This window comes from Scardinius erythrophthalmus (genome assembly GCF_964197995.2).
Source record: "Scardinius erythrophthalmus genome assembly, chromosome: 4".
Taxonomy (NCBI): domain Eukaryota; kingdom Metazoa; phylum Chordata; class Actinopteri; order Cypriniformes; family Leuciscidae; genus Scardinius; species Scardinius erythrophthalmus.
In genome coordinates this window covers 38,330,845-38,355,584 of record NC_138224.1, presented here as the reverse complement: position 1 = coordinate 38,355,584, position 24,740 = coordinate 38,330,845, and the positions used below count along the sequence as shown (strand labels likewise).

Genomic DNA, 24,740 nt, shown 5'->3' with positions numbered 1-24,740 from the left:
AAAGTAAATTTGAACGAACATTTGCAAGTAATGACTAAATATATTTTTTAACAACACATATCCGATTGTATTTAATTGTACTGCCCTAATCTCAGTCACCACACGTGATAAAAAGCCTTACCGAAGTACAAAGAGCAATATAACTTTGTTTATAAGTGATATTATTGCCAGTTGCATGTCTTACCTGTCTATCAATACACTCGCGAGAGAGTCTCTGTCAAGTCCAAGATTGTCGCGCAGCTCTCTCCATCTCGAAAACGCCTGCCGATATTTATCCGGGTTTTATTCCTTCGTTTGTCACACAGTCCGTGACTCCGCGTGTATCCGAATATGGACGCTTTCGTTTTGTTGGCACTTCAATACTCGCCAAAGAGTAATCGTGATCACTAACAGCTAACCATACAGTCTATGGCTATAACGCTATAACCACCACTTCCGCATTTGACCATGTGATATTCCGGTGTGGTGGGTCATATTTTTTATTTTATTTTATTTTTTCTTCTTTGTCAGACGTCTTTATTGTTTATTGTGATAAAAAAAAACTCAATTAAGTTGTAAAAAAAAAAAAAAAAAAATCCGGAAAAAAAGGAGAGAGCGGACATTGCGTCACTGAGGCGCGACATTTCTTTTCCGGGACGGCCAGTTATTTAAAATCGGAATTTCTCTGAAATAATAAATCTTTGGAGACTTTTGAGATATTGTAAGTACACAACTGGAGGAAATATATCACACTGTGCAAGTTATTTTTGGAAATTTTATTACAAAATTGTTGCATATTGGAGCTTTAAGTATTACTTTTTTCTTTATGTATTTTTATTTACATATATTTGCTTTTTTTTTTTTTTATAGGTTTGTGTGGCACGTTATATTTTTGTTTTATATATATATAATGTTCAGCCAGTTTCAATAAATGTAGAAGTAAATGTTGCAGTTTATTTAATATTAATAATAATGGCTTTCAGAGAAGACAGCTGTCTGTACCCTCACCAGTAGGGTAGAAAAAACAAAGGCCTGTGTTCAAAAGCACAAACATGCAAGTGTTAAAGCAATGTTTTAAAGTTTATAAAAGTAAATAAACATTTATTAATTACTTACAGTCAGGGGATTGCAGTGGGTTATTTTAAGTCCTTTCACTCTTCAGCACAGACTTGTGTTCTGTGTGGGATCTAGTGATAATGTGAACTGGTTTTAGCTTCCACTGAAGCTCACATCAGGTTCTCAGTGGTTAAATATGCATCAGCAAATCAAGCCAGTGACTAAATGATCAATCGTTTCTCTTAGCAGGATGAAAATAATCTTATTTAAACAGTGATTCAATTATATATAGAAACCGATCAAAGAACGCTCCTTTTCCAATCACCAAAGCGGTCAAACACACAGCGCGAGTTTATCTGGACACTTGCCAAAACTCGTTATGAAATAAATGACGCTGTTACACTGCACAATGAAGCTCTTACTGTATTTACATCGTGTTTGCAATGTTATTTGGTGAAAGCATTCATGAGAGTACAGAAATTGCATTGCAATGATGAATCTCTTCATTCACGCAATCAACAGTCTGTCACTTGCTCAGTGCTCATCACAGGCAGCCAAACACAGCAGTGGGCGTTTAGACTGAAGTCTCACAGCAGACACGCCCCTTCAAACAAAGCGTTCAAATCGGAGGGTAAAATTAGGGTAGGAAAAATGCCTTTTATTTCTAAATTACGAAATGTTTGATAAAATAAATTAAACTAACATTATAAGGGCACCCCAGGAAACACAAAATAATAAAATAATCCAGTTCATGATCCCTTAAAGATTTTCATATTGATTTGGCATCCACACCGTTGGCATGTAAAGGATTGTTTCTGTTGTGAACTCTCATGTGTTTTGTAAGGTTTCCTTTCTGAGTGAAACTTGTTCCACACTGTTGGCAGGTGTAAGGCTTCTCTCCAGTGTGAACTCTCAAATGGTAAATTAGGTTTCCTTTTTGCCTGAAACTCATTCCACAGTGTTTGCAGGTGTAAGGGCTCTCTCCAGTGTGAATTCTCATGTGGTTTTTAAGGTTTCCTTTTTGCCTGAAACTATTTCCACACTGAGAGCAGGTGAAAGGCTTCTCTCCAGTGTGAATTCTCATATGGACGTTAAGGGTTCCTTGTTGACTGAAAATTACTCCACACTCTTGGCAGGGGTAAAGCTTCCTTCCAGTGTGAACTCTCATGTGGACTTCAAGGTTTCCCTGCTTTCTGAAACTTAGTCCACACAGTTGGCAGGTGAAATTACCTATAGTCCCCGTCTTCCGAGCCCTTTTTTGAGAGGAAGTTGTTTCAGTCTGTGAGCAATTCAAAGACTTTTCTTCAGTAATGAAATCATGATGTGTCTTGTACTGATCTTTCCCTTCCATTTCATTCAGATCTTGACTCTCCTCTTTCAATGGCATCATGTCTGAGGGAAAAAAAGAAAAGTTAATCCCTGTTTAAAGTTTACCCCGTTTACACTAGATGTCGCCTTGGCTACGGTTTCGTTCCAATGAACTGCAGTAGCCAAGGCGACATCTAGTGTATATATCTATACCCACCCGCGCCCTCAGATCACTTGGACGCGGCTGTGTTCAAGAGGTAACAACGATATAAATACTGTTCGTTTTCTCACACAAACCGCTCGTTTCGTGTCTTAGGCCATCAATGTGTACTTACGATGGGGAATTGTTTAATTTGGACGATGTGGAATTGCTTTAATTTGGACTTGCTCTTTGAGACAGTAACCATAGACCTGCATTATTTGACTGACAGACAAGAACGGTTTGACCTAAAAATATCAAAATTGAAACTACTGCGGAAAAAAAGACACCTACATCTTGGATGCCCTTGAGGTAAGCTAAAACATACCAAAATTGAATTTCAAAGTGAACTATCCATTTAAGACTTTATTTGACTGCTCTTATGGGGATACTTAACAAAACGGACATTTTGGCATAATGGTGTGTGTTAACTTATTGTTCGATCAAGCGCGAAAGAGAATTCGATTCCGGCGCACTGTCTGTGCACCTGATACTGTTGCGCGTCTTTCTGCGCGTCGTGTGAGCATCAGGACATTCACAGACATAGTGTTCTCTTTTGTCTTAAATGGTTTAAAAGCATCTGCATGAATAGGACTATGGTCATGATATAATGTAATGATCGTTTAAGGATGATAGGTATAGATGACATTGTGTCATATGATGCTCATTAGTTTCTTCATATTGCGTTTGCAGAGAACAACACCAAATCAGTAAAAGAACAAATATTGCATTACGAAATATCTTCAAGCTGACTCTGTTTTTGCACTTCCTGCTTGAGAATTCATGTCCAATAAATGGACGACCTTAGCACATGTTTGGTTTTGTTTACAAATTGTGGTTCACTTGCAAAAAGAGCAGTGTGAAAGCGAACCGTACCAAAAAAAAAAAAAAAAAAAAAAATTAACATTGTATTTGGTCCGGACAAAAGCAAGTGAATTATCGGACTTTCCTGCTGTGAATACACCCTAAATGTGTATTTCTGTGGGTGTGCCAATTTCATAATTTTGTTGGCTGATTTATTTCACCTGGACATGTTAGTATCATTGAATGGTGAGACGTGAATTCAGATACACATGTTAGTGCTCCAGACCATTCTACTGCTGGTTACCAGGCAAACACTTTAAAAGTGTTAATATTTTGTATATCATGTTTGGTTTTGTGTATTGCGTGTAAAATTATGGTTTGTTTTCTTTTTGTGTCAAGTTTTCACGGTCTCAGATCAATAAATAAAAAATGGACATTAGTACTTTGGAAGCATGGACTGTTTAATAACCAGCAAGTAGTTACAAACAGTTCAAATTAAGTCACTTAAATTTTAGATGCAATATTGTCTGTTTTTGTTCTGTTTCAGCAGCGAAAATAGTTCCAAACAAAAATCACAGCAGAACTATATAACACATCTCACAGAAACACTCGTGTTTTCATTACTGAATGATTCAGCATTTTGAATGAATCAGTTGAGTCACTGACCCATTCATAAACATCTGTCTCATTTTTTAAATGAATCAGCCGTTTGAACGAATGAATCAATGACTCACTCATTAACCAGTAGGTGGTTAATAAAACTCAACCACCTACTGGCGGTTTAATGTTATATTTAAAAGTAGCATCATTCTTTCCGTTTTTTATTTATATATTTAAAACAATTTCATAAAATTATTTAATGCTATTGTAATTTTTCAGTGTAAATGATTTGATCAGTCCAACCTAGGGTAACAGCCTTATAGTGTCTTAATATTATAAATAATTGAATTTATTGATCAAATTTAGGAATTTAAAATGAAAGATGAAGCATACATTTACTAAGATTGGGGGAGGGGATGCCCTCTAAAGGTGCAGATATTACAATATGCAAATTTAAATATGTATTTAAATATATAAGTTGATTGAATACTGATGAGAATATTGGCTCAGAATAAATTATATTTAACAAAAAAAAAGAAAAAAATCCGGACAAGCACCTTTTTTAACTCAGACAAGTGAATGACAGATTTATTTGTCCGAAGGGCAAGCACATGAAAAGGCTTAATGTCGAGCCCTGCTGTACGATCACGATCATCGCTGTAAGTCATTTCACACTGTAAGATCTCAGTTGTGCTCATGTACTTTTTTTTTATTTTTTATTTTACGTTGCATTGTAATGCTGTTCTTCTGTTATACCCTGTTTTAGGGGTGGCCGATATGGCAAAAAAATATTATATCATGATTTTTTCAGGAAAATAACAAGACATGATTTTATCACGATTCTTTTCATGTTGTTATTACAATTTTGCAAGTGACTGAGCAGTACAGCCACACTTATGCCCCTATTTAAAAACTAAGCCTTGCAAGATAAAATATAACAGAAAAAAGAAAGACAGACCATATAGTGGGCAAAGATAAAAATCTTTATTTCATTATTTTATCTTTGTTATTAAAAATAAGAACAAAGCTGCACATTACAAATACAAAACATACTATACAAATTAAATAAACAGTGCTTTATTTTTTTAGCCACAGAAGGCGTATATAACAGCACCATTCAAATACGAAATTTAATAAACATGTAAAACATAAAATGCTACATAGACTTAAAAATTATACATTGATTCCTATTTAAGCTACTTTAGTTTTACAGTGAAGATCAGTGAGTGATTTTCTCAATTGTTAATTTCTTGTTGTTAATTAAGGGCTAGCGCAACTTTTGCTGGCTGCCACTTTAAGAGCTCACACAGGATGGATAAAGACACGCATCCATTTATATTCCAACTGTCTACTTTCACTTTAGACAGAACTGACTGTTTATGTATTTTTTTGTGTTCTCGACAGTTTAAGCCTAACAAGACGCAACAGATAACTTAGCTCAGTACTCACGCGCCGCAAGCTTCTAGAGTGCATGCGCTTCGTGTGTACGCCCTCAGAACAGCACGCGAATTAAATGTTATGCAACATTATGCTATGCAATTATTTACGCATGTATGCAAATTATACACGTTCATGACTGCGAATAACTGCAGTGTCACGTGAGCGTAACTCTACCGCTGCATTAACATGTGAAGTTAATGTATTTCGTGTTGTACAGTATGTTGAGACGGAGGTGCCAGAATTGCCTAGAATAGGCTACACTGTAGCAAGATATTTTTAAAAGCAGTACATATGTTGAAACGAAACGCAAAATGGACCGGAACCTCATTGCTTTAACATAATCACAAGGAAATCGAACCACAAACGGACACACAAACGAACAGTAATCAGACCACCCCCTGAGGTAGTCTGAGTACGCTTTACTTTTTGGTCCCTTTAGGGGGGTCTGAGATCACTTGGTTTGTTCACATATACATGCTGAACCACTCTGAGAGCATTTGGAGGGTTCAAACAAACTAGGTGTGAAAACACCTTAAAAGAACCTACTTTTTTTGTCCTCTTCCCCTCTATGGTCCACTTTCGCCTTCAACAACATATGTAAGACATGTACAAGCGCTTACTATTAAACAATATTAAAGGATTAGTTCACTTCAGAATTAAAATTTCCTGATCATTTACTCGCCTTCACGTCATCCAAGATGTTCATGTCTTTCTTTCTTCAGTCAAAAAGAATGGAATTTCCTGGCTTTTTTCATGATAACAGAGGTCTAGGGGCTGTGAAACTACCATATAGGTTTCAAAACAGTCAATCAGACAAATGTACACAGTCTGCATAAAGTAGCAGTGCCTTTTCACAAGCCGTTGTGACTTCCGTATAAATGTGATGTCAGAACTACTCAGTCACCGCCTTCAGTCACCACCCCCACCAATGGTGGGTCACTCAGAAAATAACAGCCAATCAGAAGAGAGTGCGCTGATCCACTTGTCCAACACGACTGTCGCGTGGTGTCGAGACGCCTCCCCACATTCGTACGTTGATGGGCATTCACCTCTATGGGCGTGGTTTTGACCGAGCAGGAAATGTTGCGTATCAGAACAGAGGACCTGCGAGAGACTTCCCCCCCTTCTCCATATGCTCTACTTCTATTGGATAGTCGCGTCGCGTTCAACGGACTTAATTTGCATAAAGATGGGCATCGGCCAGCTTTTTGACGCGCAGCATTTTTCCAAATGAAGCGCCGCCTTCCCGGTATGCTTTGCGGGCGCGTCAACGTCGCTTGACGTCACCCATAGGAATATAGTGGAGAGCGGCGTGACAGAAGTGTCGCACGGACAAGTGGATGAGCGCAGAGAGGCTCATGAATATTAAATAGACTGGCCAAAATTGACCTGTTCTTGGCAGAGATCCTGAGAAAGGAGAAATATATATTGAGATGGTTTTTGGTGCTTATACCACAAATATATATTCTTAAGGACATCAAAACCTAAAATAAAACTTCAGAAATATGTACAATATGGGACCTTTAAGGTTTTTGAGTAAAACACTCCATATAGTGGACTTCAATGGGGTACAACCAGGGTACAAGGTACAGGGTTTGAAGGTCCAAATTGCAGCTTCAAAGGACTCTACATGATTCCAGCTGAAGAATAAGGGTTTTATCTAGCGAAACAATCGGACATTTAAAAAAAAAAAAAAAGAAACATTTATATACTATAACTACAAATGTTCGTCTTGCACTATCGATCTGCCACAAATTACGTAATCACTTTGAATGGTCATGCCGACCTAGTGTTTACAAAGCAAATGTACAGAGACTAAGCCAAACGACATTTACAATAAATAAATAAAAAGTAAAACAATGATGTCGGACGATTTTGAAGTTGGAGGAGAAAATAAGATGGATTTTTACACCATACCCTACTTTTTTGAACCAGTTCAGCGCGTTCAGTCTGTGTTCAAAGTCGGTGTTTAAAATCTGCTGCAGTCGATGAAAACAGTCAGAGAATGTGTCAGCTAGTCGTGTCCCCAGCATTAGTCTGCTATCAGTGGCTCAAACCTCCGTCACGAACTCTAAAATGACGTTTTGGAATTAGCAACGGAGCCATGGGATTATATGCGTAAGAAATTAGTCCTACAAACAAGAGCGTAGTTCCTTACGTATTATGTAAGGAATAACTGACAACAGGCCGTTGAATTATTAGAAAAATAATGCACACCCGAGGTGTAACGGCCACTCCGCTTCGCGCCGTGACCGCATTATCACCTCGGGTGTGCATTATTTTTCTAATAATTCAACGGCCTGTCGTCAGTTATTCCTTACATAATACGTACGCTAATTATATAGTTTTAATTTGGAAAGCATTTAGATATGTCAAAGTGTCATCTAAAATGTAAGACCTTTCATAAGTAAAAATAAGACTTTCAGACTTTTTATGGCCTTAAATTTAAAAAATCTAATTTCAGACTTTTAAAGACTTTTTAAGGATCAACGAGGACCCTGAAGAAGAAGTGCACGTTAAAGTCTTATCCATAAACTCTCTCTCTCCCTTTCATCATCATCAGCATACACAGTGAAGTAAACAAAACACTCGTTAGAACTAACAGTAAACAAATATACACACACCTTTTCAGTGGGTGCTTAATAAACTAGTTAACTTTAGATCCGTAAAACGACTGAATGAGCTGTCATAAAGTTTGCTTAAAGATCCATCCTCGAGTAAATGAAAACTGCTATGTTTATTCTTACATCCAACAACAAAACACCTCAATCGTTTTAGATGCTCCTGCTCCGGCGTGGAAACAATGGCGGACTTTGTTTAGCTCACTCAGGGCGGGTCTAAGCTGTGGCGGGTCAACAGTTTTGAGCGGGGCTTGTGCAAATTTACGTCACATTGTCCTGAATCTGTGGACAGCTTGTTCTGAGACGGTGCTTAAAATGGGGATAAAAAAAAAAAAGCACTGGGTGGATTTTTATCATTATAGGGTGGTTGTGTACACACACTGCCAACACACATTTATGTTCAAACGTCATGTAAAATTGAATTTTGCATAATAGGTGCCCTTTAATCAAACAAGAGAAAACAAAATAATCATTCACGGCTCTTCACTGAATAAAATTAGTAATTTTAATAAGAATCAATGTATATGTAATTCATACAGTGACGACTATGCAAATTTTTTTTTTACATTTCATTTATACAATTTCCTAATGATATGTTGTATTTATTTACTCAAAGTTTCCACTCACTGTTCTTTGTTGACAAGAAAAAAGAACTTTGCAATATACTTATGGCAAAGTTAATTATCTTTTTAAGTAGTTCGAAATATGTGTGCAGAGATCAGTGCTGGTCCTAGACTTCTGGGGGTCCTAAATGTACACTGTCAACAAACAACAGTGAGTTGAAAAGTTCAGTAAATAAATTTTAAAAAGCAATTAGAAAAATACAGCATAAAAAAAAATATGAATGCAATGAACAATTTAGCCTGCTTAAGTCTTCTCTCCAGTGTGAATTCTCATGTGGACTTCAAGGTTTCCATGCTTATTGAAACTCATTTCACACAGTTGGCAGGTGAAATATCTTTCAGTCCCTGTCTTTAGAGTCCTTTTTCGTGAGGTAGTCTTTTCAATCTGTGAGCAACCACGTTTTTTTTTTCCAGTTGGATTTTTCAAATCATGGTGTGTCTTGTACTGATCTTTCTCTTCCATTTCATTCAGATCTTGACTCTCCTCTTTCAACGGCATCAGGTCTAAAGTGAAAGAAAAGACAAAAGTTAATCCCAGTTTAATGCCACAAAGCAACAGACATCAAAAATTATAACATGTATGCTAGATCCTATACGCAATCAACTGTGTTTACATGGTTATTTAAAAATGGCAGGTGCCTGTGTTTTGCATACGTTCAGCCAATCAGTGTACATTTCCATCACTGGTAGTTCCTATTGTGCTGGGTTACACCTGACTCTGAAATAGGAGCTAATTTAGTCCCCCCAAAAGGCGTTCCTATAGCTACAATTGTTCCCAGTTTCTGCAGTGACAACACACTTAAAAAGCGGGTACTTTCCGCCAATAGTTACAGGAACTGTGAAAATGTTCCTCAGGTCTGAAAGACCCTTATTGTTAGACCGGGGTTGAAACTAAACTCTGTAGTTATTAATAAACTTTCATTGCACTAAAGTATTGTAATATGAAAGGATCCAATACAAAGCGGCACAAAGTGTTTGTGCATCCCTTGCGCAGAATGCGCTTGAAGCAACACTGAGTCAGAGCACAAAGGGAAGAGATGTTGATGCGTAGTGTAATATTATATATATATATATATATATATATATATATATAAGGGGTGTAAACCGACACTGGTCTCACGGTTCAGTTCGATTACGATTATCACGTCATCGATTCAGTTCAATTCGATATCACAATGCATCGCGATGCAACGCATCCTCAATTTAAAAATTTTCTTCAAAAGTGATGTGTGCGTGTGCTCGGCTATTCGGGAAGTCACAGTGACAGAAACAGTGACATTCCAGTTTAAGTTTCAAAGGAGTAAAGCTTGTTTATGCCATTAAGAAAATGAAAATCTGTCAAATAAATTGTTTTAAAGAAATGTTCATTTAAAAGCAGCGCTCATTAATCAGTGTATTATGTTACCATTAAAGATGCACGCATCAACCGTCGCCGAATCTGCTGTTGAAGGTGACGATCATCCATTTACTGTATAATCACGCATAACAACACAGAATAATTGTAATTTGACCATCGGGTGCGGATACTTAAATCAGAGAAAATTATTGGGGTGGGTGGATGATTTATTTTTTGGCTGTGGATGTGGATATATATATATATACACATATACATATGTGAAGAGTTCAGATGCAAAAGCCTCTAATTGCCATCTGAAATTTTATATATATATATATATATATAATTTTGCATCTGAACTCTTCACATATATGTATATATATATATATATATATATATATATATATATATATATATATATATATATATATATATATATATATATATATATATATGTATATATGAAGAATTCAGATGCAGAAGCCTCTAATTGCCATCTGAAATTTTCTTCTAGAATGATAATTTTTATCAAGCTCGTATATTTAAGTTCAGTAATTACACTTAAATGACAATTAATAGGTAATTTCCCTTGCCATTTAAGTGAAATTACTGAACTTAAATATACAAGCTTGATAAAAATGATCATTCTAGAAGAAAATTTCAGATGGCACTTAGAGGTTTTTGCATCTGAACTCTTCATATACACACACACAGGGTTTTTCCTGGCTCAAAACGAGGTGGAGGTGGTAAAATTCTGATCATGAAAATTTTGTACATTTTAAAGAAATTCATTAATCTGGTGCACTTTCAGTAACCCAAATAAATTCTTTGATTTAGATATCTGCAACTAGCCTGGCAAGCCAGACCTACATCAAGATGTTAGGTCTGGAAACTCACCATAGTCATGGCTCAATCCGAGGGGCAGGATAAACGGCTGTCTTTCAAATTCCCTCTGCACGCAATAGGACAGCGCTTCAACCAACCAGCGTTTTCCCAACAGCGGAGCTTAGTTGATAGATTCAACTTTTGCCATATCTGGCCGGCAAAACGACGAACACATCTTCCTTTTTTTAAGAATGCCGTTCTTTGCTCTTTTCTCAAAGAAAAACTTAACTCCAAGTTCTCCAGAGTCGCGGCCAAAGCCGATTCGAAAGACCGTTGTTCTCCATCAGCAGCTGCCATTCTTTGTTTTCAAGTAGCAGCAGCCAGGTAACCGTCGCAACTCTGTCGTGTATGTTAAGCCCGCCCCCGCCTACTCTATACACAACGTGATTGGCCTGACCCAATCTGGGTTTTTGCAGCGAGAAGGTTTATTGAGAGTTGCTAGACTACCCTGGCTGCGAAATACATTTTGCTGCCGCTAGGGTTAGTCTAGATTTCTAGGCTAATCTGCAACTGATCATCACATTAAAATTATTCAAATTCTCAGTGTTAAGCATGACAATATGGTAACACATCACACTGAAGTAGGCTGCTTTAAAATTAACATTTATTTTAAACTTACATTAAAATAAATTAAAACCAGAAACAACCTTGCGTTTTCGGTGATTCCCTAGTTATTTTGTATTTTATTTTTTGATTAGGGCTGCAACTAACGATTATTTTGATAATCGATTAATCGGACGATTATTTTTTCGATTAATCGATTAATCGGATAGGTTTTTTTAAAAATTCAATTTAATTTTTGTTTATAACTAAATAAAACCCTAAATCAGGGTATTTATGTGTAAAAGTGTACTTTAAAAAGTGCAAAAGCCACACATTGAGTTTTACTAATATAATCTTAATTTTTTACATTTTAAACCCCAAACACAAAAGTTTGTCCAGTTTTTAAACTGTAAAACTTCTTTAAATATCCAAAATATATATAAACAAAACAAAATATTGAGTTGCGCTGCTCATATAAACTTCACATTATGAAATTAGGACACAAACATGTTTGTAATAAGATATTAAGCAGCAGATTTTGAATTCCAATGTAGAATGCGATCTGTTATTTCTTGATAACAGACCGCTGCGAAGTATAAAGCCGGTCGCACACCGGACGCGCAGCTCAGCGCCTTTTAAATTCGAACACATTATTCTCTATGAGAGTACACACACCGGCGGCGCCTTTCGGCGTCTGTCCGCAGCGCCCAGCAACGGCTCAGGACCGTGTTCAAAATCCTGCCGCGCCACAGAGCGCCATTTAAATAGTTGTATATTAAATTTACATGTATGTGTCTCAAATCGTAGTTAATGTGTATACGGACTTAACCTTGTGCTGCAATATACATTTAGTTTTATATTTATTTACAGAAATCAGAAAATTGCTGATGCTAACGGATTTTCAGGTGACAGTTGTCCTAGACGTGGCGCGGCGCGGCGCTGAGCTGCGCGTCCGGTGTGCGACCGGCTTAACACACCAGAAAAACAGAGCGTTGCTATGGACGCAGGATTCTAACCGTAGAGACGGAACGGACTATTTTCTTTAGCGGAAGCAATACAATCATTTTTAAATCAATAAACTCCTTTTTAAAGCAATATTTTGTGTAAAATAATTGATTTATTTGGTGGGTAGCCATGTAATAAGCGGGATTATCCCTTACATAGTAGACAAATGCTATAAAAAGAGAGCTGAATTGAGGTACGCAGCTGACAACAGGCTTGGTTAAAAGTACAGGAAAAATGATGTATTACTGCACAAGCATTCGCTGAAAACCACTGACTACAGTGACTAAAAAACAATATTTTACTGCTGCTGTTATTTAACTGCCTTTATATTTAGTGCTTCACTTTGTAAACACCATTTAATTTAACCTATTTCTGCGGTAGCGCTATTTTAATCCATCACTTATGTTGCGAGCGAACTGATTGCGCAACCTGATGCTCGATACAAAATAGATCTAGCGTGACTGTCCCGAAGTTAGTCAACAAAGCTGTTTACTCAGTAGCATTGAATTCAACTAGACTATACCATTTTCACATCTTCATATACAGTTTTTGCTTGCCGTGCTGATGTTTCTCTCCGATTACTCTCTGCCATTTCGCGTGACTGCGTTGTCATGAAAGTGACGTCATCAGCAACGCTCCCCGTGACGTGAGCAGACCAACTAATCGACAATGACATTCGTTGACAACGATTTTCATAATCGATTATTATCGATTTTATCGATTAGTTGTTGCAGCCCTATTTTTGATATTGACGTTTTAATCAGGCCATTTGTCTGGTTGGGCAAGTAAAATTATCTTAAACACAATAAACACACGTGTCCTGGACAAGCGTTAATGTCAAGCCCTGGCATGTTTTCCTTGATTGGTTTTCCCTGAAGAGAATTACGTTGTTGGAAACAAAAGTAAAAGAGTGACGCATGTTCATTGCATTTTACCGTGATGAGAGTTCCGTGTCTTTATTAAACTCAACACAAACCGAATGAGAGTAATTTACAGTAAATCGTGGTGATTAAATCTAACGATCGCTTATCATATCACGTCAAACCATGCAAATTATACTTTGTTCTCAAATTGTTAATGTTAACAACATTATCATTGCATGACTACATTTAATGTGTATTACCTGTAGTTCAGTTTCCATTTCTGTGCAGTCTAATTTCTAAAAAAAAACTAATTATTGCTTCTAATATGTAAAAGTCATGTGCTGGACCAAAGTTCAAAGGAAGACAGCTTATTGAAGATAGTCATATAGCTTAGCCTTCAGTCTAGTTTTTAATCCAAGTTATGGTATGTGTGAAAAGACCTTACATTTGAAAATAATAATATAATATAATCAAATAAAAGACAGGTCCTCCTATTGGAGACCATACAATGGAAAGAATAGATAGGCCATCCTGTGTATTGACTGTCTGGGACATTCAGTTTAGAGACACAAATGTTGAATACATCAGAGGCACAGGCTGAACGCATCACATCAGAATACACTGAAGACAAACACACTTATATTATATATACTGTTGTTAATAAGAAAAAAAATGCACTATGTAACTACTAGTGATAATGTACAAACCTTGCATGCAATGCCTCTTCTCCATCATGTTCCTTTTCCAAAAAAACAACCTCCAGCGACAGAAAAATCAGTTTCTCTGTATAAGGAGTAACAAATGAGTGTCAATTACACAGTCTGAGAATTTTCATGTTATGGAAACAGCAGATTATATGGTAGAGCAGTTAACGTGTACATACAAATAACAATCATAGTGCTATGAAATAGTGTATGAACTGAATCCTTGTTATGCATAAACGTGTTTTACATAATATAACTCTTCCGCTAACATCTTACGACAGGAAAAATTTCACTTTACCGATCCAATACTTGACAATGGAGGAGGCAGGTTTGTCTCTCTTTGAGTAGAGGTGAAATGCTCCTTGTCATAGCTAGCACAAAACAATTGATATTTACCATAATGCACATAGCAAAACGAGAAAGGCACAACAAAGGAAACTCCGTAACTGTATGAATTAAGCGAACAAGTGCGCTACTGTTACATAATTGAACCATTGAAATGTCTTACCTGTCCAGCAGAAAAAAAGCAGTCTCTGCATCCGTCTTGAACCCCTTCAAAACACGGAGTTCACGCCACCTTTCAAATGCTCTGCCGATGTTTATCCTTGTTTTCGCATGGGCCCGGTTGCAGTCTCTTTTTTTCTGTAGCCACTCCGAAGTCTTTTGGGTTTTACAACGGGTGAATCTCCAGTTGTCACTGGTGATTGTCGTTTGAACCTTTCTGGTCCGCCATCAAATTGATAAGTTTAATTATTAGAGCCCGACCGATAAAGGATTTTGAAGGCCGATACCGATACAAATATTTTTTGGTTTTAAAATCCGATATATCGGCCGATATATATATATATATATATATATATATATATATATATATATATATATATATATATATATATATATATATATATTTATTTATATATTTATATATATTTATTTATTTATATATATATATATATATATATATATATATATATATATATATATATTATTTATTATATATATATATATATATATTTATTTATATATATATATAATATATATATATATATATATATATATATATATATATATATATTATTATTATTTTTTTTTTTTTTTTTCAGAAACGTGCAACAAAACATTAACAGATTTCCCTAACATTAGTTATTTGTAGTTATTTATGAGTTTTAACTAAAATAATATGATAATGCATTTTAAAAAGAAACTTGTTTCTTTTATTGTCACAACAGAACAGAGGAACATCAAAATATAATTAGTCCCTACATTGCCTATAAATTACCTTATAATTACAATGTCAGCTTGCTTATCCCTTTACCTGCACTTTTTAAATTCTTTCCATCAAGCTACATCAAACCATTTTCAATCATAAGTTGCTGCCTGCATTTTAAAACCTACTATTTAGCGATCTAAATCCATTATGTGACTTGTTAATGCTGCGGCTGAACGACAGTCTGCAACGTGTTTACTATTACTACTGTCTCTTTAAGAGCTGCGCGCAACACGTCTAATATACACGCATTTGACAAGCAGATTTTCTATCAATTTTCTCAAGTTTGCTTTCACTTTAGACATCACCGACTTTGTTTATGTAAACCTTGTGTGTATTTGACAGTATTAACACAATAAGACTCGAAAGATAACTTAGTCCAGTATCCAGGCGCTGGTAGACAGGCTTTTAGTGGATGTGAGCTTCACATGAGGTACGCGCTAAGAAACACGTTAGAACAGCACATCAGCACGCGAATTAAATGTTTAACCGACAAGGCATCAAAGCACATGCAAATTATGAACTTTTGTGAACTGCAGTGTCCCTTTCCGCTGCGTTAACATTTTATGTGAATATACGTTGCGTTGTTCAGTATGATGGGCGCCAGAATAGCAACTGATAGAATGCGCGATACTACGATATTTCTTCAAAAGCCAATCGTGGAGACATTTTAATCGTCCACGATCAAAAATCGCCATATCGCACACCCCTACCATGAACACACTTCACAGATGATCTCACTCGCGGATAACTGGTTCTCTCTGCCCGACTCTGTCTGGATCAGCAGGTTGCAGGATGTGTGGCGCGTTATACACGAGTGTTGCCAACAGGGACGGTGTAGAGTGCCCTCTGGTGGACAAACTACACAACGCCAACACTCATGACATGGTTGAAGGGTGTTTCGTCCGTTTTTATTTTATTTTTGAAATATTCATTTATCGGCCATTACAAATGCCGATACCGATAGTTTGGAAAATGCCTAATATCGTCCGATAATATCGGCCTGCCGATAAATCGGTCGGGCTCTATTAATTATATCAAGTGCTGCGAGAAAAGGCTATAAATCTCCACCTCCAACATCCTCACACGCAACATAGCCTACTAGCCGAGACACTTTCTTTATGTGTACAGATGTGACGCAATGACATGCTCGAATTTCCCGCGGAAATCCACCATTACCACTGGAATTAAAAACATTATAACAAGCTTACCATTTTGAATAGAGCTAAGGCAAGCAGATAGTTTTGAACACTGGCTGGTTATGTACTTGCTCAATTTATTTTGGATAATTTTTAACACAAAAAGTTACGGACTGCAGCTTTAAATATTATGCACAATTAAATTGCAATTAACATGATATTGCGCTTGATACGATTTGGCTTATTGCAATTATGAAACTGCAAAGGCTGCGATTATTTTTTATGCGCAGCTTGTTAGTGACGTACGGCTCTGTGATCCGTCGTAAATGCTGCTCCATCTGAAAGCACTGCCAGTGTGCATCACTTATTAGAGATGCTCCGATCGATCGGCCGGAGATCGCTATTGGCTGAGAATCACATTTTATGACTCGACCGGTAGTCACTAAACTTGGCCGATCTCACAGACCGATCACAATTTGATGTCAAAACGTGAGGAGGTACATGATGCGTGGGGACTTAAATGATTTGGTGACGCAGCCATGTCATCGCTGGTGTAAAATTTCTCTGTTTCGAGAAACAATGAAAAAAATTAGCTATTTGCCGTGTATGTTGCAAGAAATCTCACGTGGAGAAGCATTGTCCTCCAGAGCGAGAGCGCCTTTCTGAAGATTATGCTTCGCTCGCTCAGTCCACACAGTGCCGCTCGCTCAAAACGCCTTTAGTGAGTACTGCCCGTGCAAGACAAAAGTTATTTTCTAGTCGACTAGTAGTTCAGTAAAGCCATTAGACTAATCACATATTTATATTAATTTAATACAAAAAAAAGCGCATGCATAAATCTTGCCACAAAGAACCGGCAAAAGTAATGTTTATGCAGCATGCTACATTTTAATTGTTTTTTAATAAACTAGTGTTTTCTGGAAAGATACAGTTGGCGATGCTGACTCGCCATCTTCACATGTAGTGAACGCGCCTATCGAGAGAAATGCACACGTCATACGGATTAGCAGAGAGTAGCCCATTTCTTATCAATTTGAATTGTTGTTGTTTTTTTTAAGTAGAAATTTCAAGCTTTCTAAACATGTTTCTCAGGTCTGTGAGGCAAGTAGCTTATACGCTGAATTTCGGTTAATTTATGAGACGCGCTCCGGATCACGTGCCGGCGCCTCCGTGTCCTGATTATATTGTCTGCTATATTTGCTTATTTATTTATTAAATCCAGGCAATTGGTTCATGAAACATTGATTGAAATTAAAATACAATTTATACAAAACTAAATTCACTTTAAAGAAACAAACTTAAGTGGTCAAAATCATGTCTGACCCACATCTTACCCATCTCATGCAGTTCCCTTTTCTTATAATCAACAGATGAAATAAAAAGTGAACATTATATTAATTAAACATATGAAACGCATGTTTAAGTTTTTTAAGTTATATTTAAGCGTCACACCGGTCCGCTTTTCTCACATGCGTGTAGCCTATACATGCATGTGTGCATATGGGGGAGGGGTGCGAATTTCGAATAATACCCGGTGATCTAGGAATATTATTTTTGCTTGAAATGCCCATCCCTACTAATAAGTTGCATCAAACTACTCCAATTTGTTCTTTTAGGAGTTTAAATGTTTTTGATTTTTTTTCCTGCTCAGCCTTACCCATTTAAGGCGATTAAATGTTTATTTTGTCCTCCAAAGTTTACTATTGGACAATGTTTAATTAAACCTTGTGGGCTGCAGCAGACTGCTCCATTTTTGTTGTATTAATCTTTGTCTTATATAAAGTATATTAAGCATTGGTATCGAGATCGGCCGATCACCATGACAAGAAATCAGTAATTGGTATCGGCTGCCAAAATCCTGATTGGAGCATCCCTTTCGCTTATATGCATCAAATATCTTTCCAAACATGAGAAGCATTTTTTATTTTTTTTTAACAAAAGACAACATTTTTAAAAATCAAAGCGTTTCAATCTGCTGTTTATTCAGCTTCAGCGATAGTATGATGCCCATAGGGATTTTTTGGAATGACGAGTGTTGTCTACTTCTGTGGTGGGGCAAATTTTGATTGTCTGGCATTCAGATGGAGCAGCATTTACTACTGATCAGTGATCACAGAGCTGTACTTCACCTTTAGCCAAATCTAGTGCGGTTACACTTCCATTAATCGTGCAGCCTTAATCTATACCTCACATTCAACTATGGAATGGCTTCAGAAAACTTGGAATATAGTGTACGAAAACATTATGGTGCTCCATAATGTTTTTGTGCCTTTTGTGTGGTCTAACAATAACATGGAATAGTGTACGCACAACATTGGATTCGGATCGGTCTCGTCTGGCCGATAACTGATCTGGCAAAAAAATGGCAGTATTGGAACAAAACTGATACGGTATCGGATAGGCGCACCCCTAAAAAATATTACTTATTTCTGTAGAGCTGGACATTTTAATAAGGATCAAATGAGTGAGTTCAGCTTTGAAAATGAAACTAACCTGTTTGTTCCTCAGTATCTTCATGTTTCACACTAAATATTTTTTCAATCTTCATGTCTTCACCTTCACCTTTAATAAACTCCATCTTTGTGTGTTCCTCAGTATCTTCTTGTTTCACACTAAATGTTGTTTCAATCTTCATGTCTTCACTTTCACCTTTAATAAACTCCATCTTTGTGTGTTCCTCAGTATCTTCTTGTTTCACACTAAATGTTTTTTCAATCTTCATGTCTTCACTTTCACCTTTAATAAACTCCATCTTTGTGTGTTCCTCAGTTTCTTCTTGTTTCACACTAAATGTTTCTTCAATCTTCATCTCTTCACTCTCCTCTTTAATAAACTCCATCTTTGTTTGTTCCTCAGTTTCTTCTTGTTTCACACTAAATGTTTCTTCAATCTTCATGTCTTCAATCTCCGCTTTAATAAACGCCATCTTTATAATAATGTTATGTGGACCTCAGTTGCTTCACCAGGAGTTTTTCCTGTGTTTGTCCTGTTAAAATGAGAATAATTAACAGAAAGAAAAATAAATCCAGACTAAATCTCAGTGAGCATCTCAATCTGCTCCAGTTCAGCAAACTAGTAAGAGAGACAGTCAGATTTTGTGTGCAATCAGAGCCTGATTACACACAAAACAATTAGCACTACAAATTTATAAAATAATTCTAATAATAAAGACACTTAATAGGCAGTAAATTAGGCAGTTTAGTTATTTACTGATTTGTAGAAATAGAGATATAAATAGAAATCTAGCGCTTCGTATCACTGAATCATTTTGAAAAAGTATTTGATTCACTGCTCGCCAGAGACCGAATTGAAACGCACTTTTTGTTACTCACGAGTTTACATTGTTACTTTACTCACACGACGTTAATAAACGTTAGATAAAGCAATGCATTGTTAAACTTAATAATGCCTGAATCAGTAGGCACCGCTTGAAGACGATTAAACGGTTTCTATCGCGTTAAACACGTTAAAACACAAACCTTTCTTCAGCCGAATCACAACAGATGCGGGAGCGCGGCGCCGCCTTATGACGTCACACTCGGATACCAAATTAAAAGTCCTGTTCACACGCTGCAGATTATAATCACAAAAGTGCATAGAAATTTACATAGATTTTATTTTATTTTATTATAAAAGATGACAAAATTCAGAGCTGAATATATTGGTAAAATACATTTAATAACCCAATGCTAAGTTAATGATACGTGACTTGACTTTACACAGAGTTAAGACTGAGTTGTTATTGTTAAAAAAAAACCTTGAAACTAAAACTATTAAAACTATTTTTGTTGATTGAAATACAACTGAAGGAAATATGTACATTTTTATAAACATTAGTTAATTTATTGTAAACAAACATGAATTAACAATGAACAATAGTATATATTTTAGTGTTGTCAAATCGATTAATCATGATTAATCACATCTAACATAAAAGTTTGTAAATATATAATATATGTGTGCGTAGATGGATGGATGGAGATATATATATATATATATATATATATATATATATATATATGATTTAAATCGATTTGACAGCACTAGTATTTAAAAACTATAAACATTCTCAAATTTAACTAGTTGTCTCTGACTTTTTGACCCTAGTCTCGGACTTCTAACTACAGTCTTCACGTGTGATATTTCTTCCTCTTGGACATGGTTTTTACACATACCCCCAACGGAGACACATATGATGGTGAATGGCTCCAACATCAAAGGTAATTGAAATACGGCTCTCTTTTCCACTGATCTAATCCAGACTCAACATTTTTTAGTAAATTTTAAAGCTGTGAAATCAATTAAATATACTGTATGAATTGAGTAAATGCAAGTTAAAAAATTAAGAATGAAAAAATGTGAAAAAATTAAGTAAATTTGAGTAACTGCATCTGGTACATTAACAAATAAAATTGAGTAGAAATAATTTTACATTTAAACATTAAAAAAACAATATTTATGAGTAATTTTAACTGTTTTTATTTATGAGTAATATTAACTTTTTTATTTCCTCTAAACCTTTGTAAAATAGTATTCCATACAACCACCAGTATACATGACATTGGCCTTTATTCAATGAGTAATAGAGCAATACAGCATATTTTACACTGTTTTAACATGTATACAATATTGCCTACATTTAAACTCATTTCACAAACATTTTAGAAGTAAAAATGAAACATTTAAACATTCAGGTAGCCTAATTCAAGTGTAATCAACCAGGCTGTTATCCAGTTTCCACCGGATCAGCGCTGGTTCTCGTGCCGGAGACGGACTCGTGCTCTGCGGGTGAACTTCGAACTTCATACCGCCGTCCTGCGTTTCACTCACAGCCGAAAGATACAGCGAGCGACTGACTCCATAACCTGCCAATAAACAAAGGGTCAAATGTTCTGAGGACATTTTATCATCCAAATTAATTGTATTCATTATCAATAGGAATAAAGTCGTGTTTTATGCAAGGCGTTTTAATCACTCGAAAAGACAGGTGCGACTCTCGTTTAGGTCACATTACGCCTCTGTATGTTGCTTTAAATTAAATAAAATGATTTAAAGTTTTATAGATAAAATAACACATTCACAAACCTGAATTTCACAGAGGAAATGCATCAATTCTGCAATGCTAAGAAGAAAAAACTGTTCTGGACTGGAGAGAATTCAAACAGTGCGCTCTCACTCAACCGTTGAGATGTGTCACATCAGAGGGTGGGGGAGGGGTGCATTGTTTTAATTGAGTAAACTTACCCAATTTCTTTAGAGTGTGTTAAATATATTAATAATATTGATTTGAATTAGGTAATATTTTTGTTTCTTGAAACAGATCAGTTTAATTTTCCATTCTCAAATATTTTGATATGAATTTCACAAATATATTAAGTGTATTATAAAGAAATAATTGGTTAGTCAAATACTAAATTCTTTTAGTAAAAAAAAAATATAAATATAACTTAATTTTAAATAAAATTAACTGTTGGATTTTTAGTAAATTATTTTGGTATGTTTAACTCAAACAATCAAGTAAACGATATTCAGATATTTTATTAAGTTAATAAAGTTAAATATTACTGTAATATTTACTAAGCAGCATAATTATTTTTTAGAGTGTATTAATATTAGTTGTAACAGTATTCATAACATCTTCAGTTCAACTAAAAATTAATGGCAAACTATGCTTATTAATAAAAGTATCTGATTGTCTGTCTTTTTCCCTCTTAGACATGGGCAGGGTACATACACATATCATGACTCATGTTCTCAGTACATGGGCAGCTGGATCATGGGTAAAATGGAGTCAGCCGGGGAGATTATCCATCTGAACTACAGATATAAGGGCAACTTTGTCAATAATAAATAAAGTATTACTCTGCATTTATGGTTCTGAGCTGGTGAGTAGTAGAAAATGGTTTGTAGATCTGTTCAAATTGGGTTGTGGAGGTGAACTGTACTACATTCAATAATGAAATGCAACTATCTGTATAGTAAGAAAAGAATAGCAAAATAAATAGACACAAAAAGGTTTGAGAAAATGTTTCACATAGCTTTTACTGTCAAACACCTGAAAGCTAATCAAGGGTACAGGAAAATTGCAGATAGGGGAGTTTGAACTAAACTTTGCAGGACAGAGCCGGATTTGAGGGACCCTGCTCTATATTAACTTTAATATAACAAGATATCTGCACTTCTATCACACAGTGATCACTTATTTCTTACTAATTATTTTCTGGTGGACTTCCTCGTGGACAAGAGGAAGACTATGGCATGAATAGGCAGTCAGGGGACACCATATGCGTTTCGTGGACGAAGGAATGAAGAATAGGTTGGAAGGGGACACCATAGGCGTTTCGTTGCTAAAGGGATGAAGAATAGGCAGTCAGGGGACACCATATGCGTTTCGTGGACAAAGGGATGAAGAATAGGTTGGAAGGGGACACCATAGCCAATCATAGACCGGGACCGGGGGCCCCTGGACTACCACTGTGCCAAATTTGGAGACCCTACAACCTTTTGACCCCTGCTTTCCAGACATCCCACCTGTAACCTATTTGACATAGGCTGTTGGTGTCCAATTAGGCCAGTTAAGCATGAAAATGGGTTGAGGGGACACGGGACTCCGGACGCCGTCCCAGGGGCCTGTGGCGAGACGCACAAGTCGGTTTCAGGACGATCGGACCGTTCTGTCCGCCGTCCACGAAACACCTACGAAAATGAATGGTATAAGTTGCACGTGTACAAGGGCCCCCTCCAGCACCTGGAGCCCCGAGGGGCCCCAAACTTCACGTGCTGCTCGTCTGGGGGCCCCACGACAGCATATCAAAAGGACAGGCATCTAGAACAAGAAGTTTTGGTGTGCTTTGTTAAAATCTCTCACTAGGGCCTCTTGCTCTCATAGGCCAACAGACCCTCTTGAATGGGCAAATTGAACCATAGTGAGGAGAATGGTTTTCTGTAAAAAAACAAACATACTTGGGACAGATCCAGGACCCTGGGGTCCAGGATCTGGAACCGGGGGCCCCCGGACTACCGCCGTGTCAAATTTGGAGTCCCTGCGACTGTTGGTGTCCAATTAGGCCAATTAAGCACGAAAATTGGTCAAGGGGACACGGCCCCAGGGGCCCATGGCGAGACTAACACATCAGTTTCGGGATGATAGGGCCGAACTCTAACCTAACCCTAGTCCCGTCTGTAACTTATTTGTCAGGGCCCTTGTTGGCTGTCCATGGACATTTTCATAATTACAGTGGTTTTATTAGGTAAAATGTACTTTAAACCACACAGGAAACACAATTTAACACACTGATGCACACCCGTCCTTCGGATGAGACGTTAAACCCGAGGTCCTGACTCTCTGTGGTCATTAAAAATCCCAGGATGTCCTTCGAAAAAAGAGTAGGGGTGTAACCCCGGCATCCTGGCCAAATTTGCCCCTTGGCCTCTGTCCATCATGGCCTACTAATCATCCCCATATACTGATTGGCTTCATCACTGTCTCCTCTCCACCAGTAAGCTGGTGTGTGGTGGGCGTTCTGGCGCAATATGGCTGCCGTCGCATCATCCAAGTGGAAGCTGCACATTGGTGGTGGTTGAGGAGATTCCCCCATCTATGTAAAGTGCTTTGAGGTCTCAGAAAAAGCGCTATATAAATGTAACTAATTATTATTATTATTATTAATTATTAATTATTATTACTGATGTACATTACAGCTATTAATTATGCATCGTTAGACATTATCTGTACACAGACTGCTCACAGGGGCCCTGTCAGATCAGTTACAAGTGGGACCAGGGGCGCTGCTAAGGATTTTGGGGCCCCATGAAAAGAATCTTGACAGGGCCCCCAACACAGCTGAGACTTTTTTCATATTAATTTACATAAAATCATGGTTTATGGTATTTTGACTATCATTCTCATATATTTAAGTCAATCAGACAATTGAACTCCATCCCATGTCCACACCCGTAATTTGTCCTCTGTAATACTGCTCTACTTCAGTACTGTATAATGTATATACTGTGCATAGCTGTACATGTGTCATATAGTGTATTCACATATATTTATATTTGTATGTATGTGAGGCAAAGCCGTGCACCCGCTGCACCCTGCTCTATCGAAACGTGCTAACTTGTCGAAAAATGCTACCGTAGAGACCTGGGGCCTCATGTACAAAGCGTACGTATGCACAGAAAAGTGCCGTAGGCTACGATCATTGTCACGGGCGGTCCACTAACAATTTAAGCCTACTTACAAACCCACCTTTTCTTGTGAAATATTGGGTAACATACTGTTGACCCTTTGCCTCTTTCCCCAGGTTTGATCACCCCAAATTTAAGACTTTTTTAAGACCTTTTTAAGACCACTTTAATGAAAATT

General features: G+C 36.8%; 1 protein-coding gene across 5 annotated transcripts; it reads right to left on the bottom strand.

Annotated features, from left to right (window-relative positions):
* Positions 1 to 845: 845 nt before the first annotated feature.
* Positions 846 to 19,919, bottom strand: LOC308689233 (uncharacterized protein). 5 transcript variants are annotated; one of them, XM_081362868.1, is made up of 4 exons: positions 19,852 to 19,919; positions 18,866 to 19,358; positions 13,970 to 14,045; positions 8,421 to 9,134 (listed from the first exon to the last, which is right to left on the bottom strand). In XM_081362868.1, exons 2-4 carry the CDS (start codon positions 19,296 to 19,298, stop codon positions 9,095 to 9,097), a joined length of 549 nt encoding a protein of 182 aa, XP_081218994.1. In that variant the 5' UTR covers positions 19,299 to 19,358; positions 19,852 to 19,919; the 3' UTR covers positions 8,421 to 9,094. The 5 variants fall into 5 exon arrangements, 4 of the variants coding, with proteins under 4 accessions (XP_081218992.1, XP_081218994.1, XP_081218993.1 ...); XM_081362866.1 differs by lacking the exons at positions 8,421 to 9,134; positions 13,970 to 14,045 and adding an exon at positions 846 to 2,427; XM_081362867.1 differs by lacking the exon at positions 13,970 to 14,045 and having other exon boundaries at positions 8,744 to 9,134.
* Between the last annotated feature and the right edge of the window lie 4,821 nt (positions 19,920 to 24,740).

Bases quoted from the DNA above. Each gene is read 5' to 3' on its own strand.
- LOC308689233 (XM_081362866.1), bottom strand. From the start codon at position 19,298: ATGGCGTTTATTAAAGCGGAGATTGAAGACATGAAGATTGAAGAAACA. The intron at 2,428-18,865 runs GTTAGTTTCATT...TTTTTCCCTCAG, and splicing joins AGATACTGAGGAACAAACAG to ACATGATGCCATTGAAAGAG.